General features: G+C 44.3%; 1 protein-coding gene across 1 annotated transcript; it reads right to left on the reverse strand.

Moving 5' to 3' along the window:
- Positions 1–12,970: 12,970 nt before the first annotated feature.
- LOC121774405 lies at positions 12,971–13,792 on the reverse strand. Its single transcript, XM_042171289.1, has one exon. The coding sequence runs from the start codon at positions 13,790–13,792 to the stop codon at positions 12,971–12,973; it is 822 nt and encodes a 273-aa protein (XP_042027223.1).
- Positions 13,793–17,160: the final 3,368 nt, after the last annotated feature.

Below are 17,160 nucleotides of genomic sequence, written 5' to 3' on the forward strand. Positions count from 1 at the left end.
CAATCACCGAGACCTCGTCTTTCAGTAAATAGCAAGAAGGACTTATCTCAACTGTTAGATCCTTCAGTGTTATACCACACCAGTGTCGTTTATTTCCTAAGGTAAGGAAACATGCGGACCGACACTGCAACCTTTCACGATAGGTAGCCAAAGCCTATCTAGGTTGTGAAATTATTTTTCTCTTCTACAAAGAACCGACTGCGTCACCTTCTGTGAACGTCGTTCACGACCAGTCTACTATGTAGAAGAATTAGACTTATTTACTTCTTATACATTTAAATGTTTGAGATACATCTTATAAATGCACAAGCAAATATCAATGCGACAAAATTACTTCTTCTCGCCTTGGGATAAAAGTAGATTGTAGAGTTTATTGTATACAAGTAATTCTATCCGTGCAACATGCTCGAAATATGCTTTTCAGTATACCAATCCTAACACATACTGCGTTTCCTTTGGTGCAGGTGGTGGAGGTGGTCTGGCTTTCTCTACTGCCTCCAGCAGTTTCTTTTCCATCTGCTCAAATCGAGCCTCCAACTTTTCATCATTGTGCGCCTCTGCTACATGCACTGCCCCTCTCCTATACTGCCTTCGATACGTCTCATACGACCGCTTAGCCTCGATCAGCCTCTCCAGTATATTTTTGGCTTGGCTGAATGTGGTCTTTGAGAAATCTCTTTGAGCTGCGAGGTTGAGGTCGTTCTTGCTATCCACAGTGAGTCCACTGTTGAAAACAGAGTAGATTTCCTTCTCATCCATCTTGTGGTTGGGGCATGCTTGAAGCAAACCTTGGAATCTATCCCAGCACTGGCCAAGGGGTTCATCGTACTCCTGCCTAGCCTCTGTAATCTCCCTTTTCAGGGCACTTGTCTTCGATGCTGGGAAAAAGCGATCTAGGAATATCATGCAGAATTCAGCCTAGGTTCTGATGGATCCTTCTGGCCGCCTTGACAGCCAGACACCCGCATCGCCCTTCAAAACGAAGGGAATAGCTTTGAGCCTATAATCTTCAGATGTGGATCCAGCCGGCACGGGCTGAATATCACAGTATCGGCAGAATTCTTCCAGAAAAGCGTACGGACACTCCTTCGAAAGACCGTAGAAGTGGGACAAAACGGCCAGTACTCCCGATTTGATCGCGATGGTCCGCATCCCAGGCGTAGCGGCAATGGCATGTGTGGGCTCCTTCTCATCATGAGCGTGCAGAGAGCCAATTCCTGAGTCGTCAACAACGAGGGCCATCTCTGCTTGTTCGAGTGGTGGTGGTTGTATGTTCTGTTCTGCGGCTACTGCGGCTTCTAATGCTGCTCTGTAACAAGTGGTGACGACGCCGGCTTCCTGGACCCTCCAATGAGCGTTAGTTTCTCTGTAAAAAAAACAGTAAAAAAAACAAAATGAGAAAACAAAGAAATAAGAATATATACACCTACGCACTACGCACAAACATAAAGTAACACCATGCTTCCCCGACAACAGTGCCATTTTGGAAGGCCTCGAGAGGGGCGCGAATTCGGACCAAGTTATATTGAATATAACCTAATCGATTGGATCAGTTAGCAAATGTCGTTTCCACTTGATCGATTCGAACTCGCTTTCGCTCATTTCCTACCAATGTAATTTGTAAATTCCCAATTTTGCACTACTCTAACGGTAAAGCGGCAAGTTCGGGGTCGATCCCACAGAGAAGTTGGTGTGTCGAGTGTGTGAGTAGTGAACATGGGGGTTGGCTGCTGCCACGCTTTAACTTGGGAGTTTTTAACTACTGTTTTTACTCTAGACAAAATTAAATTTTGCTAACTTGATCAATGGAACTTTAACTACTAGGTCAAGTGAATTGCATGTCACAGTGGAAAAGTAAATGCACGGATTAAAATAAAACAACTTCGATTAAAATTAAACTAAATACAGCGTAAATTTGAAACTAAGCTAATACTTCGGAAAATAAGAAAGCAAGTAAAACCGAGAAGAATCTCAGCGGGAAATTTAGGAATACGTGACAGATAACAAGTATTCTGCAGCGCTTCTTTGATTGTCCTTTCTAACTACGCATTACTTTATATAAGCTAAGTTATTCTAGAGAAATGGACTAAGCTAAGCTAGACGGAAAGGAAAGGATCGGTTCTCTTTTCATGTGGTGGCACATCCTCTATTTATAAGCTCGACTCGGCCTCGAGCTGGATAACGATCTTAACAGGGAATATTCACTCATGTTGAGAATGAGCGACTCATGGATTGCTACGTGCTCTTTTTCTAGAATCGACGACACTTTTCAGTAACAAATCCATGACACAGCTCCGTCCTTGCGTCTCATGTATCAGCATGTGTCCCTTCTAGAACGTTGTCCTTGATAACAGAATGCTGCGCACCATCTAGCTCATAGCCTCGCATGTCCTTCTTCTGATACCCAGTGGTCCCCTCCTTAACTGCTTGACTACTTCCCTTGATCAACTTCCCCGATTTTTGGCCTTTTTTCGCCTTTTGTACATGCTTGATCAGTTCGGCCTTGCTGCCTGGGCAAAGCGCCATTTTTGCACGTTTAACACTTGTTTTGCGCGATAAACCGATCAAGTAGTACACATTTTACCCTTAAACCGATGCATGAAATGAGCCTCATCAGTGGCGGTCACCACGCACTTCCCGGCGGTCGCCGGGCGTGTCTTCATTCGATGCACAGATTTCCCGAAATGGGCCGCCATAGAAGTGGCAGCCGCTGAGCGCCGTCAGTGTTGCGGCGGTCGCTGGACGTAACCTGAAATTCTAGATTTCCTACTTCGCGTTTTGACTCTCTTTTTATGCTCAAATATGTACATTTCTCACAAAACATATCAAAATACAAAAATAGATAAAATATGCAAATAATGGACATGTAATGTATCTTTCACATTAAAAACGGACCAAATAATGGCCTTAAAACCATGTAAAATCCGAGTGTATCAACTCCTCCAAGCTTACATTTTTGGTTGTCCCCGAATAAAACAATAACGACACAAGAATAGATGCACGGAATGCACAAGGACTAGACGTCGTAATTTCCTCAAAAGATGAAAGAATAGATTAAGCATGAATTAACGCAATCAAATCAAGCAAGGCTTATTAGTGCACTTTCACTACTAACTCGTGGAACACCTTGAATTCATGCACTCACATGTGGCAAACTTCCAAAGATGGGAAGTGATTTATCTCTCCTTCTTCTGGATATGCAATCATCTGAGGTGGAGCAGTTGCTTCACCACTGAGAAAACCTTCAAGACCATAGCCATATAAAGCACCATCTACTTGTTGTTACCACATGAGGAAATTCCCATCAGTTAGTTTTACTGATATAGGTGGCAGTTGTGAGAAAAGAGGAACAACACCAAATGGAAGAGGATTAAGATCTATCATTTCTCAATGAGAATCGTACTAAAATAAAAACAAGTGAAAAACCCGCACCTACTGATAAGTCAAAGCAACGTATGATTAAATTATGTGTGTCCTATATTATTACAAAGATTAAGAAATATTAAATCTCCAAGACATCGTCCATCAGTAGATAGCAATAAAGACATATCTATACTTTAGATCCATTCAAAGCTATACCACACTAGTGTCACTAGTCATTCTCAAAATAAAGACGACTTTCAGAAGGACACTGCAACCTTTCGCGATACGTAGCCAAAGCCTATCTAGGTTGTGAAAAAGTTTTACTTCTACAAGGTTCTTGTTGAGTCACCTACTGTGATGACCTGTTCTACGACCCAGCCTTCAATGTAGAAGACTTAGACTGATTTTACTTTCCTTCGTTTTAATTATTTAATTAAATATATAATTAAAGACGGTCAATACTCATTAAAGTAAAATACACAGCATGAAGAAAACATTTACTATTCTCATTAAATAAGGAGAGTTTACAATATACAAGCAATTTATCAAATTCATAATAAACTCGAAAAAAACTTTTTAGTATATATGTTCCAACAATCTCCCACTTATACTCTAAACATGCTTTCGAGTATACTACTGTCAATTTTCTTTAATTTCTCCCACTTATAGAGAAAGCAGGTCCGAGTCTTTAATGCACTTAGCACCTATGCCTTCCATATGACGATTAAACGTCCCTCCCGATAGGGCTTTTTTGAAAGGATCAGCAAGGTTGTTTTCTGTTGCAATCTTGACTACTTGTATGTCTCCTCTCTGTACAATCTCCCGAATGATATGATACTTCCTCTCTATGTGTTTGCTTGTCTTGTGGGATCGTGGTTTCTTTGAGTTTGCAACAGCTCCAGAGTTATAACAATAAACCGTGATACTCTCTGGCAAACTCTAAATCACGCCCAACTCCTTAAGAAAGTTCTTGAGCCATACAGCTTCTTTTGCAGCTTCAGAAGTAGCTACATATTCAGCTTCACACTCTTCCATATAATGGCTCCACCTCCCAAGGTGAACACATAGCCAGAAGTAGACTTCCTCGAATCACGATCAGATTGAAAATCTGAGTCCGTGTACCCCATAGGACATAGATCAGATTCCTTGTAAACTAGAATATACTCTTTGATCCTTTTCAGGTACTTGAGAATATTCTTCACTGCAGTCCAATGTCGTTGGCCAGGGTTTGACTGATACCTAGCTACCATGCCTACGGCAAAGCATATATCAGGTCGCGTACACAACATAGCATACATGAGACTTCCAACTGCCGAAGCAGATGGAACCTTTTTCATGTCCTCTATCACCGTGGGTGTCTTAGGACACATCTCCTTGGATAGATGAATCCCATGTCTGAAAGGTACAAAACCCTTCTTGGAATTTTCCATGCTAAAGCGTTGTAGTACGGTATCCATGTAGGATTCTTGAGATAAGCACAACATTCTTTTCTTGCGATTTCTAATCACTTTGATTCCAAGAATGTGTCCCGCATCTCTCATGTCCTTCATCTCAAACTGGGTAGACAGACAGTCTATTACAGATGACATCATCTCGGTGTTGTTTCCAATCAACAAGTTATCATCAACATAAAGTACTAAGAACACCACATTTGCACCTTCAACTTTCTTATATTCCCAGCTTTCTTCAGGGCACTGATCAAAACCAAAAGATTTTAAAGTCTTATCAAAGCACATATTCCATGCTCTAGATGCTTGCTTGAGTCCATAAATAGATTTCTTAAACTTCCAGACCATATGTTCTTTGCCTTTAACCTCATAGCCTTCGGGTTGTTTCATGTAGATGGTTTCCTCAAGACTACCATGTAAAAAGGTGGTCTTGACATCCATTTGCCAAACTTCCCAGTCCATGTAGGCTGCGATGGATAGTAGGATTCGAATTGATTTAAGCATAGCAACAGGTGAGAAGGTCTCATCATAATCGATGCCCTCTCTTTGGGTATATCCCTTTGCCACTAATCTAGCTTTAAACAATTTTACCTTTCCATGAGGACCTTATTTACGTTTGTATACCCACTTACTTCAATTGGCAATGCAGCCTTCGGGTAGTTCGAAATCCATCGCCTCAATCCAGTTGAGACCATCCAAATCATTTATTGCTTCATTGTAGTTCCAGGGATCAGGTTCTAGATGTCCGGAAACCGAGTCAGAAGACTCTCCCAGACCAATCCACCTTTCAGGTTCTTTCGAAACCCTCCCACTACGACGAGGCTCTACAATCACAGGAATAGAAGTTGTAACAGTTGGTGCAATATTTTCTTGTGGAGTTTCCTCTTGAGTAATTGGAACGTTATCATCTCTCATTTTATCAAGAGTGATTACACTTCTGGGTTTTTGATTCTTTATATATTCATCTTCTAAGAACTTTGCATTTGTACTCACAAACACTTTGTTGTCTTGAGGACTATAGAATTCATAGCCTTTTGTTCCTTTGACATATCCCACAAATAAGCATACCTCAGTCTGTGGATCTAATTTACTTGGATCTTTAACTAGCACATGTGTTGGACAACCCCATATTCTGAGATATTCTAGGTTGGACTTACGTCCAGTCCATAACTCTTGAGGTGTCTTGGGTGCTGACTTTGTAGGTAAGTTATTGTGGGTATAACACGCTGTTTCTAGTGTAAAGCCCCAAAGAAATTTAGGCAACTAAGCATAACACATCATTGATTGAACCATTTCAAGAAATGTTCGATTTCTCCTTTCTGCAACCCCATTTTGTTGAGGTGTGCCAGGTGCAGTTAAATGGGATTCAATCCCGGCTTCTGCCAAGTAGCCCAAAAACTCATCACTAAGGTATTCACCTCCACGATCAGATCATAAGGCTTTTATAGTCTTAACATGACGCATCTCCGCAAATGCCTTGAACTCTTTGAATTTCTCAAAGGATTCTGACTTGAGTTGCATCAAATAGACTCGGGCTAATCTCGAATAGTCAGCAATAAAGGTGATGAAGTATAGATAGCCACCCCTAGCTTGAGTTTGAAATGGACCACACACGTCTGTGTGAATGCGATCTAGTACCTTCGTAGCTCTATTTCCTTTGATCTTAAAAGATCGTTAGGTCATCTTGCCTTCCATGCAAGATTCGCAAGTTAGAAAAGGTTCTAAATTTAGTTCCTCAATGAGCCAAGGCTCGCCAACTTTTGGATCATTTTCAGATTGGCATGTCCAAGTTTTAGATGCCATAAGTACATATCATTCACATCGTGTGGAGAAGTTTTCCCCTTGCGAGAAATTGATATGTTATTCGACTCAACAAGATGATGTGTACAGTGTATAGTATACAAGTTGTTATCCATGATACCTTGACAGATAAAATAATCATCTATGCAAGCATCATTAAAAGAAACAAAATATCCATCAAAAATGAGTTTAGAAACCGAAACCAGGTTCCTTCTAAACGAAGGTATCAATAAAACAATGTTTAATACTAAAACTCTACTACTAGAGAAGCAAATATAAACAACTCCCACTGCAATTGCTCCCACTCTAGTAGCATCCCCCGTATGGATAGTGATCTCGCCTTCACTTAGTTTCCTTGATTCCTGCAAAAGAGCAGGATCGAAACACACATGATCAGTGGCTCCCGTATCTACTACCCATTGATGGGTAGAAACAGTTGCTATGTCACGACCACATCTTCCTAGTCAAAGAAAGTGTGGCTATATCGCGACTAAAACTTACTGAAGCTGTCTCAACTCATCATAAGATGCTTAAATCAAAGGAAACATTGTCTGAAATGTATTGAGGGTACAGATCATACTGAATCAGAGTAGTTCTGGAACAATTGTCTTTGTTAAAAGCAAGTTCTAAAATTTGCGCAACGGAAGAGTACAAAGACAGATGTAATATGTATGAAGACATACTACACCAGCTATCCTTCTACTTATTTAGTCTTCTGTCCCAACACCTCCTCTGCCTCGACCGATCAACCTGCACATTAAGGAAAACAATATGCAGGGCTGATTACTTGATATACTCAGTGGCTTATGCTGAAAACTGTTTTCTTTTAGTTGTCAGCCAAGCTGAGTGAACGCGGGGTTTTACTGAAAATCTATCCCGGTCACTAAAATCTGTTATTTCTTTCTGAAAGTAGACTGCAGTCATTTAAACTTCTGATGATATGCCATATCAGCTGCGTGAATCGGGAATGTGGCCACATTCCACGACCACTGGGCTGGCCAACCTGGCGCTAGCTCACGACCCACGGACCGGCCAACCTGGCGCTAGCTCACGGTCCCTATGTGTACACTAGTCCGAGTAGGATTTACTGACCTACTGGGACCCGAATTCGATTTAACAGATAGGCAACCACAAAACAAAACATGGCATGACAACTCATTCAAAATCATGTTTTCACATAAAACAGGCTTTAAAAGTAAGAAGAGAAAAGAAAGCCCACCTCAATTGCTTAAACTTTTGCAAAACGGTGCTTTCCTGTCCTGAGATTACTCGTCGAGCGACGACGTTCCTTTACAAAATTTAATATACTTAAATTAGGCTTTAAATAATTACTTGTCTTGCATGCATGCATGCCTAAGCGTGCGCTCTTTACTTTATTTCCTTCTTTCTAAAATTTAGAAGTTTTAGTTCTATAATTAAATTGGCGATTTAATTTATTCGGAATCTGGCCGAACTGAGCGGGTATACTAAATTTCCTGAATTATCTTAAGTATTTTTAAAATACTTTCTGTGACTAATAAAATTCTCTTCTATTAACTAGGTACTATTTTAACACGGCTTAATAATTCTTTTCTTTCGTGGCTTAGGGATTTAATTCCGTGGACTAAGTTCTGTTATGAGCGATGGCCCATATAATTAAACGTGGTCCAAAAGTTTAACTTAGGAGTCCTTAAATTTTCCGGCCCAGCTTAATAAATTTTAGCCCGAATCTGAATCCCATCTTCCTTTCTCCATTTCCCCTTTTTTTCTAACTATGGCCCAAGTGATTTTAAATCAGGCCCAATTGGAGACATAACAACAAGGGCCCAAGACAAAAAGATGAACTCCCTTCCTCATCCAGCCGTCTCTCTCTCCAGCGTCATCGGGTCTCCGGCGTTCGTTCTAGCAGCAATTTTATCATCCCCTTTCACTACGGAGACAACCCTCTTTCCCCTCGGTTACTCCGCCTCAAATCGCGAAAATGAACCGCCGCTGTTGTCGCCGTCGTCGACAACTTCCCCCACGGCATCTCGCGTTGGGTGTGGCCTACCAGCCAGTGCCGCCTTGATCTCCAGCCGACACCGCGGCTGGTCTCCCCGTCGCATCGACGCAGCAACCGCTCCTGCCGGCACTGTCACTTCTCCAGCGAGCTCGTCGTTTCCTCGGTCAGCTCTCCGAGATTCCAATGTTGCAAGTCCGTTGTCGTCACGGCTTCGTCTCCCCGGTCTCAGAGCTAAGTCTCTCTTACTTAGTTAGTTTGGGATTCCTCTTACTACTTGGTTTAGAATTTGTGAGGTTTGGATATAATCTGAAATCTTTGAGCTTATTGTCAGCTTAAGCAAAATGCTAGTCTTGCAGTTTTCCGATGGTATTGTTACAAATTCTGAAACTACTGATTCGGGCTGGTAAGCCTAAATGTGAGCATGCTTCCTAATGTTTCTATGTTGGATTCTAACTATATGATGACATGGGATGCCAAACTGTCTTGAGAGTGAAAGGGGTTACCTTCACTGCTACTGTTATGTTGCCTCTGCTTCTGGCCTTGATTCCTAACTCGGCTCCTCTCCCTCCTTAGCTTCGATTTCCTCTCTGCCTTGGTCCTTCTCACTCTTTACTTCACTATCTTGTGATCGATTTTTTTTGTGATGAGGGAAGGCTGAGGCTGAGGCCTTATTTATACTTGTGGCCTAACTGAAAGCCTGAAAAAGGCTGATATCTCTGGCTAAAGAGGGTCTTTGGCTGATTAAGTGTTGGCTGATTTCTCTGCAGCTTTGCAGAGTGTATCTCTGAATCCTTGGCTTTTCACCAATCAAATTCTAATGGTTCTTGGGGTGTCTCGTGAGATGAATGAGCATAGTGCTCCTTGTTGTGCTATGATTTTATCACTGAATTTCTGGTGTATGAACTCCTGCATTTCCTGCTCCACCTTTAACTGAAATTGGCTTTATCTGGGGTCTAGTACTTGGTGAATTAATGGTTGTTGTCTCTTATTGCAAGTGCACACAGGAGATAGCTTTTGAGGCTGATATCCATGACCATATCAGGTGTGAACGGGGTGGTACAGGCTGTTATCTGCAGTCTTGCAGTGCTGCGGTTGGAGGGGGGGGGGGGAAATGGCTGGTGGTCTTTCCTTTCTCGGCCCAAACTTTCTCTCATTTACCGAAAGGTAGTACTCTTGTTTCCCTTTTCTATGTATGATGTTAGTTTGCTTTTTAATCTATGCATTCCGACCCTTTTTGGTGTGATTTAGCAGGGAGCAAGGGAGTTGATTTCAGTCTGCTACCACCTTGACATCTCGGCCCTACGAGCCGTCGGTGGGACCGCGGTCTGGGACTTAAGAAGGGACCTTAGCTCGGCACTTCTACTATTGTAATAGAATATTATTTCTACTTAAACTTGAATGTTGTATTAGTGTAGGAAAAGCTCATTTCTAGTATTTTCTTTTGTCAACATTAGTAAATTCAAAGTTTAGCTTGGAAAACAAAACTCGGTAATTTGTACTTATACTCTTTACTCAAGAGATAAAAACTCATTCATTATTAAATAAAATTCTAGCATTTTATTTCATAACTCTCGAGAATCTAAGTCTCGGCTATTACATCTGATCCTCGAGCTCCCACGTCGCCTCCTCGCGTCCGTGGTGCTTCCATAGGACTTTCACTGTTACGATATTTTTCTTTCTCAATTCTTTAACTTTTCTGTCCAGAATTGCTTCTGGCTTTTCTTCATAGCTCAAATCTGGTTCTAACACTATCTCTTCTTGGTGTACTATGTGTTTGGGGTCAAACACATAATTTCTCAACTGTGATACATGAAACACATTGTGAACATTCCCGAAGCTTGGCGGAAGCGCTAATCTGTACGCCACAGGGCCGACTGTTTCTAGGATCTCGTAAGGTCCGATAAAATGAGGTTTCAGCTTGCCCTTGACGCCAAATCTGGTTATCCCTTTCGATGGGGATACTTTCAAAAAGACCTTGTCTCCTGCTCTGAACTGTAAATCCGTTCTGCGACCATCTGCATAGGACTTCTGTCTATCTTGAGCTTCCTTGATTCTCCCTCGGATCTGTCGGACAATTTCTATCATTTCCTCTACCGAGTCTGGTCCGAGAATCCTCTTCTCACCAACTTCATCCCAGTAAAGCGGTGATCTACACTTTTTCCCATAGAGTGCCTCATATGGGGCCATACTAATAGTTGTCTGGTAACTGTTGTTGTAGGCAAACTCTATAAGTGGAAGTACTGGCTCCCAGCTTACTCCACGGTCAAGCACTACAGCTCTTAACATATCTTCCAATGTCTGAATCGTCCTTTCGGACTGTCCGTCCGTCTGTGGATGGAATGCTGTGCTGAAATTCAGCTGAGTGCCTAACTCTCGCTGTAGGCTTATCCAAAATCTAGAGGTAAATTTTGAATCTCGATCGGAGGTGATCGTTACTGGCACACCATGCAGGCGCACGATCTCTTGCACATAAATTTGTGCCAACTTGTCTGACCCGTATGTGATACGAATTGGTATGAAGTGAGCACTTTTGGTGAGGCGATCTATAATCACCCAGATGGCAATGTTTCCTCGCTGTGATTTTGGCAATCCTGTCACAAAATCCATTGATATATGCTCCCATTTCCATTCTGGAATCTCGAGAGGCTGCAACTTCCCATAGGGTCGTTGATGCAAAGCCTTCACTTGCTGGCAAGCCAGGCATCTTTCTACGAATGATGCTATGCTTCTCTTCATGCCATCCCACCAAAATTGCTTCTTCAAGTCCTGATACATCTTCGTACTTCCAGGATGGGCAGTGTAGGGTGTCTCATGAGCTTCACTCATGATCTCGTTCCTAAGTGCCTCCTCGTTGGGTACGCATAATCTCCCTTTGAAAGCGAGAGCATTATCCGCCTCTTCGCGGTAACCATCTCCCTTTCCGGTCCTCACTCTGAGACGAACCTTTTCTAGGGCTTCATCGTATCTCTGGGCGTCAATGATTCTGGCTCTTAAATCTGGTTCTATGACCAAGGTGGAAATCTTGCTGTCCACTGTCTCCGGGGCTCTTACTATCTCCAGTCGCATCTTGGCGAATTCCCGGATAAGCTCTTCCTCTTGTGTGAGGAAAGTAGCCACTTGAGGCGCAGTCTTTCTGCTCAAGGCATCTGCTACCACATTGGCTTTGCCTGGGTGGTAATTTATACCACAGTCGTAGTCTTTGACTAGTTCTAGCCATCTGCGCTGTCTCATATTCAGGTCCTTCTGCTCAAAGAAGTATTTGAGACTCTTATGATCTGTGAAGATCTCACACCGGACTCCATAGAGGTGATGTCTCCAAATCTTCAAAGCATGTACCACTGCTGCTAATTCCAGGTCGTGCGTCGGGTAGTTCAACTCGTGCGGCCTCAACTGGCGTGACGCATATGCTATCACCTTGCCCTTCTGCATCAGCACGCACCCGAGTCCGACCTTCGATGCATCTGTATACACCACATAGTCGACTCCCGCTTCTGGCACGGCTAGAACTGGCCCTGTGGTCAACTTTTCCTTCAGCAACTGGAAACTTGCTTCGCATTCTGGGGTCCAATTGACTTTAACTCCCTTCTTGAGCTGTTGAGTCATCGGCCTCGCTATTTTAGAAAATCCCTCAATGAATCTTCGGTAGTATCCTGCCAGTCCTAGGAAACTTTGAATTTCATTGGGCGTCGCTGGTGACTGCCAACGTTGCACGGCTTCAACTTTAGCGGGGTCCACTCGGATCCCTTCTGCTGTCACTATGTGTCCAAGGAAGTTCACTTCGGTAAGCCAGAACTCACACTTGCTGAACTTAGCATAGAGTTTCTCGGCTCTTAGTGTTTCTAAGGTGGTCCTCAAATGTTCTTCGTGTTCCTTCTTGTTTTTCGAGTAGATGAGCACATCGTCTATAAAGACTAGGATGAACTTATCCAAGTACGGATGGAACACGCGGTTCATTAGGTCCATGAACACAGCTGGGGCATTGGTAAGCCCAAAAGGCATCACCGTGAACTCGTAATGGCCATATCTAGTGCGGAACGCAATCTTTGGTATATCGTCTTGTCGAACTCTTAGCTGATGATAACCCGACCTCAAGTCCATTTTCGAGAATACTCCAGCTCCTTGCAGCTGATCGAAGAGATCATCGATCCTCGGTAAATGATACTTGTTCTTGAGGGTTATCTTGTTCAGTTCTCGATAGTCGATACACATTCTTAGGGTGCAATCTTTTTCATTACGAAAAGCACTGATGCTCCCCACGGCGACACACTGGGTCGGATGAAACCCAGGTCCAGTAGTTCTTGTAACTGTAACTTCAGTTATTCTAACTCCTTTGGTGCCATTCTGTAAGGCGCTTTTGATATTGGAGCTGATCCTGGTTCTAGATCGATGGTAAACTCCACTTGCCTGTCAGGCGGCAAGCCTGGTAGTTTTCTGGGAAGACGTCGGGGTCTTCTCGTGCTATCGCTACGTCCTCGATTTTCTTGTCCTTTTTCTCCTCTTCGTTCAAGTAGACGAGGTATGCAGGACATCCCTTTCTCATCATGGCCGTTGCTTGTAGGGCAGAAATACTCGACTTTCTTTTCCTCATGGAGATCCCATGGAAAATTACGGGTTCTATCCCGGGGTACTGTAATGCTATCTGTTTCTCCTTGCAACGGATGGTCGTGTAGTTTTCAGCTAACCAATCCATTCTTAGTATGATGTTGACGCTCCACATCGACATCACATGTAAGTTGTGAGCTACTAGGTTCAGATTTCCCATAGAAAATTTTACGTTTGAGCATGTTCGTGTGATGTCTATAAGGCCTCCTACGGTTGAGGACACCCTCATCCTATGTTCCATCACATCCGTAGGCAAGTTCAAAGTATCCACACAAGGTGCTGCTATAAAGGAGTGCGATCCACCGGTATCAAATAAAATGGCGATAGGTACGTTGAGGAGAGTTCCCATACCTGCCAAATTTCCTTGCTCCCGTTTTCCTTTCTCGGCCTTAGTCTGCTTCTGCTGCAGTGCAAAGGCTCTTGCCTGTGGGGGAAGTCTCAGGCGTAGCACTCTCTTTCTCTTGTTCAGCCTAGAGTGCCCGCAGTTGCGAACGCCGTCCTCCCGTCCCAATCGTCTTACTTGGGCAGGCTCTGGCGAAATGTCCCTTCTGCCCACAGTGGAAGCATTCATCTGTCCCGGCCTTGCACTCGCCGTCATGTTTCTTCAAGCATCTTGCACATTGAGGTGGCTGAGCTCGGCACTCCACGTTTTGAGCTGGGGCAGCCTGTTGCCAGCTGTTCTGCTGTGGCCTTGGAGCAAATTGTGGCTTCTTAGCACCAGTCGAAACCCGGTTTCCTTCTCACTTTCTCTTCTCTCGAGGGAGCTGCTGTTGTGGCAGCGGTGGGGCGGTGGCGACATGCGCAGTCAGCTTCTCTTTGGGTATAGCTGCCTCGATGTCCAGGGCCCGACCCAGGGACTCGACATAGGACAGACCTCCATGACTGGCCAGAGCCATCCTTATCTCTGACCTCAGGCCAGTGCAAAACTTTTCTGCCATTTTCTCATCCGTGTCCACTAGTCCAGGCGAGTACCGTGACATGTCGCAGAATAACCTATCATACTCGGTCACTGACATCTTTCCCTGCTTTAGACTGTAAAACTCCACTTCCTTGGCCTTGCGATAGCTCTTGGGAATGTACTTGCCGTACAGTTCATTCTTGAACTCCTCCCAGGTCAGGTGCTCCAACTGTTCACGAGTCATGATCTTTCATCTGGCTTCCCACCAGAAGTCGGCGGACTCAACCAGCTGAAATTTCACACATGAGATTCGCTCCCTGTCGGTGCACTGGAGAAAATCGAAGATGCGCTCAATCGCACGCACCCAGGTCTCTGTTGTGGCTGGGTCCCCCAGTCCATTGAAGACGGGGGGATTCTGTTTGAGGAATGTTTCTTCCACTCGCCTCTCCTGTAGAGCAGGAGGCGGTGGTGGAGGAGGTGGCGGTTGAGCTCCTGCTCCCCCAGCTTGGTTTCTCCGGGGTACATGCTCTGGTGCTTGCGCGTACCTTCCTAGCCTGCCTGCTTGTCTTCTGGGAGGCATTCTGTTTATAAAACGATATCAGTACTAGTTATTTACCCCTTTCTTTTTATTAGCAAAGTCTGTATTTCCGTAGGATTCATTTCATATCTCATGCATTTTCTTTCATGCATATACTTAACATGAACAAATAGGAGTCATAATTTGGCAACGTCTTACGCATTCATCATAAAGTGGGAAAATTGCCTATCGCGAGGACTTAATATCTGTTACATGACGACATCAAAGTTCTACAAAAGAAAGGGAAACTAATCCACTGCGCTAGCATGGCTACGACCCGTCCGACCGACCCTACTCTGAGTCACTACTGATCCATACTGGGTCGCCGTGGCTCGTCCCTGGGAAGGGCATCTCGAGTGGTGACCACAGCTCCTCATCGTCCTCGGGAATGGCGACAGTCTGTGGAACTACTGGGGTCACATAAGGCGCCACTGGTATGCTGGGGTCAGCGGCAAAGTTGGGATCCACGTACTTCGCGTATAGATATAGGCTCCTGTAGAAAGCCTAGTCTACCGGATGGAGTGGCAGCTGCAGCTCCTCATGATAAGGCTCCACGGGGGGCGGAGGGATCTCTGGTGGTGGCTCGAGGGGCAGTGGTGGATTGACCCCCATCATCAAGTTCGCGAGGCCACCAATCTGTGGCCCCTCGTCGTCGTCATCGTCCCCTATCATGTCCTCCTCGGGATCCTCATCGGGATCCTCTTCTTCTGGATCCTCCTCGGGATCCTCTTCGCTCTCTCCTCCTCCTGTGCCACTCTCCATCGGCTCAATCTCGTCGCTGGACTCCGACATATCCCCCATCTCCGCCCTACTTCCGCGACGGCTGGGAACTCGGGACAACTGTCCCTCCTCAAATACCCCATCTGCCTCTCGCATCAGGGCCAGAGGTGGCAGGCTACGAAACCGCTCGCTTCCCGAGGCCTTCGTGTCTGGCGGAGGCCCGTTCCCAAAGTGGAAACACCCGGCCGAAACCGCACTCAGGAAGCCCGGCATGTCTCCTGTCGGCTCATAGGTCGGAGGCTGTGAAGAAGTGTATAACCGTGCTGTGGCCGCCATCCACCCTTGCCACTCCGGTGGGAACAACTCTACAAGTCGGACTATGCCCTCGTAGGGCTTCACTCCATGCCGATTCGCCTCGTCCCAAAGCTTGCCATAGTGGGCGACGAATTCGGCGAGCGTGTCCCCATGGTAGCGCCGGTACGTCCTATAGTAACGCACAACTGCATCGGGATCAGCTCCGGTCCGGAGAGGGCGTCGGTGGGTGTAGCGCTGTCGGGTCATCTCTAAATAAACAGAAAGAAGGCCCTCAAAACGGCTCACAAAAGAAAATATATAAATACAAGTATGCAAAGCTGTGTGAAAGATGGTATGAACAGAGTCGTTGTCTCTCGAAGAGGTCATACTAGGTCTGTCTGTGGCTACATCTCATAACCGGCTAGTATACATATATCGGTATGCGTAAAAACTGTGTTATAAGGGATGGACTCCCTTTTGTTGTTGTCTATAGATCGTACGTTGGTTCTTTCTGGTTCGTTGTTGCTTTCTCAAAATTCCGTGGAATTGGGGGTTCTCCCTAACTGATGAGTTCAGTTGGTCTCGTCGCCCTGGAAGGCGGTAACAAATTCTCACTTTGCTAGTACTTGGTCCTATATGTCTCCCCCAAGGTACTTCTCTAAAGCACTCTAGGTTCATATACATAGTCCACATGACACTTATACATTCATGTCAAGCTCATAAATCACAGATACTTTAAGCATATCTCATGCAAAGTATTAGCTATCACGTTGCATCTTGCAAACATTTCTAACAAACATTTTTGTTCCCATAAAGGGCTGTGAAAATTCTTTTCTTTTTCTGAAAATCCCATGAAATTCATTTTCATTCTTAAATGGAAAAAAATATTTTTCTTTCTTTAAAATTTTCTTTTCTGGACGAGCGGGCGTCGACCCCTGTTTCTGCTGCAGTTGATTGTGTCGAGCTGAGGTGTTGGGTTCTTGTACTTAACATTCTGTTCACTTTCTAGCCTAGTACTATCTTTTCTGGACTAAAGCTTAGAAGGGAGGTTCTTGGGTCAGAGCGAAAGAAAAGTGCTCTGATACCACTCTGTCACGACCACATCTTCCTAGTCAAAGAAAGTGTGGCTATATCGCGACTAAAACTTACTGAAGCTGTCTCAACTCATCATAAGATGCTTAAATCAAAAGAAACATTGTCTGAAATGTATTGAGGGTACAGATAATACTGAATCAGAGTAGTTATGGAACAATTGTCTTTGTTAAAAGCAAGTTCTAAAATTTGCGCAACGGAAGAGTACCAAGACAGATGTAATATGTATGAAGACATACTACACCAGCTATCCTTCTACTTATTTAGTCTTCTGTCCCAACACCTCCTCTGCCTCGACCGATCAACCTGCACATTAAGGAAAACAATATGTAGGGCTGAGTACTTGATATACTCAGTGGCTTATGCCGAAAACTGTTTTCTTTTA

The sequence above is a fragment of the Salvia splendens genome, chromosome 17 (assembly GCF_004379255.2).
Source record: "Salvia splendens isolate huo1 chromosome 17, SspV2, whole genome shotgun sequence".
NCBI lineage: Eukaryota > Viridiplantae > Streptophyta > Magnoliopsida > Lamiales > Lamiaceae > Salvia > Salvia splendens.

Bases quoted from the DNA above. Each gene is read 5' to 3' on its own strand.
- LOC121774405 (XM_042171289.1), bottom strand. From the start codon at position 13,792: ATGACGGCGAGTGCAAGGCCGGGACAGATGAATGCTTCCACTGTGGGC.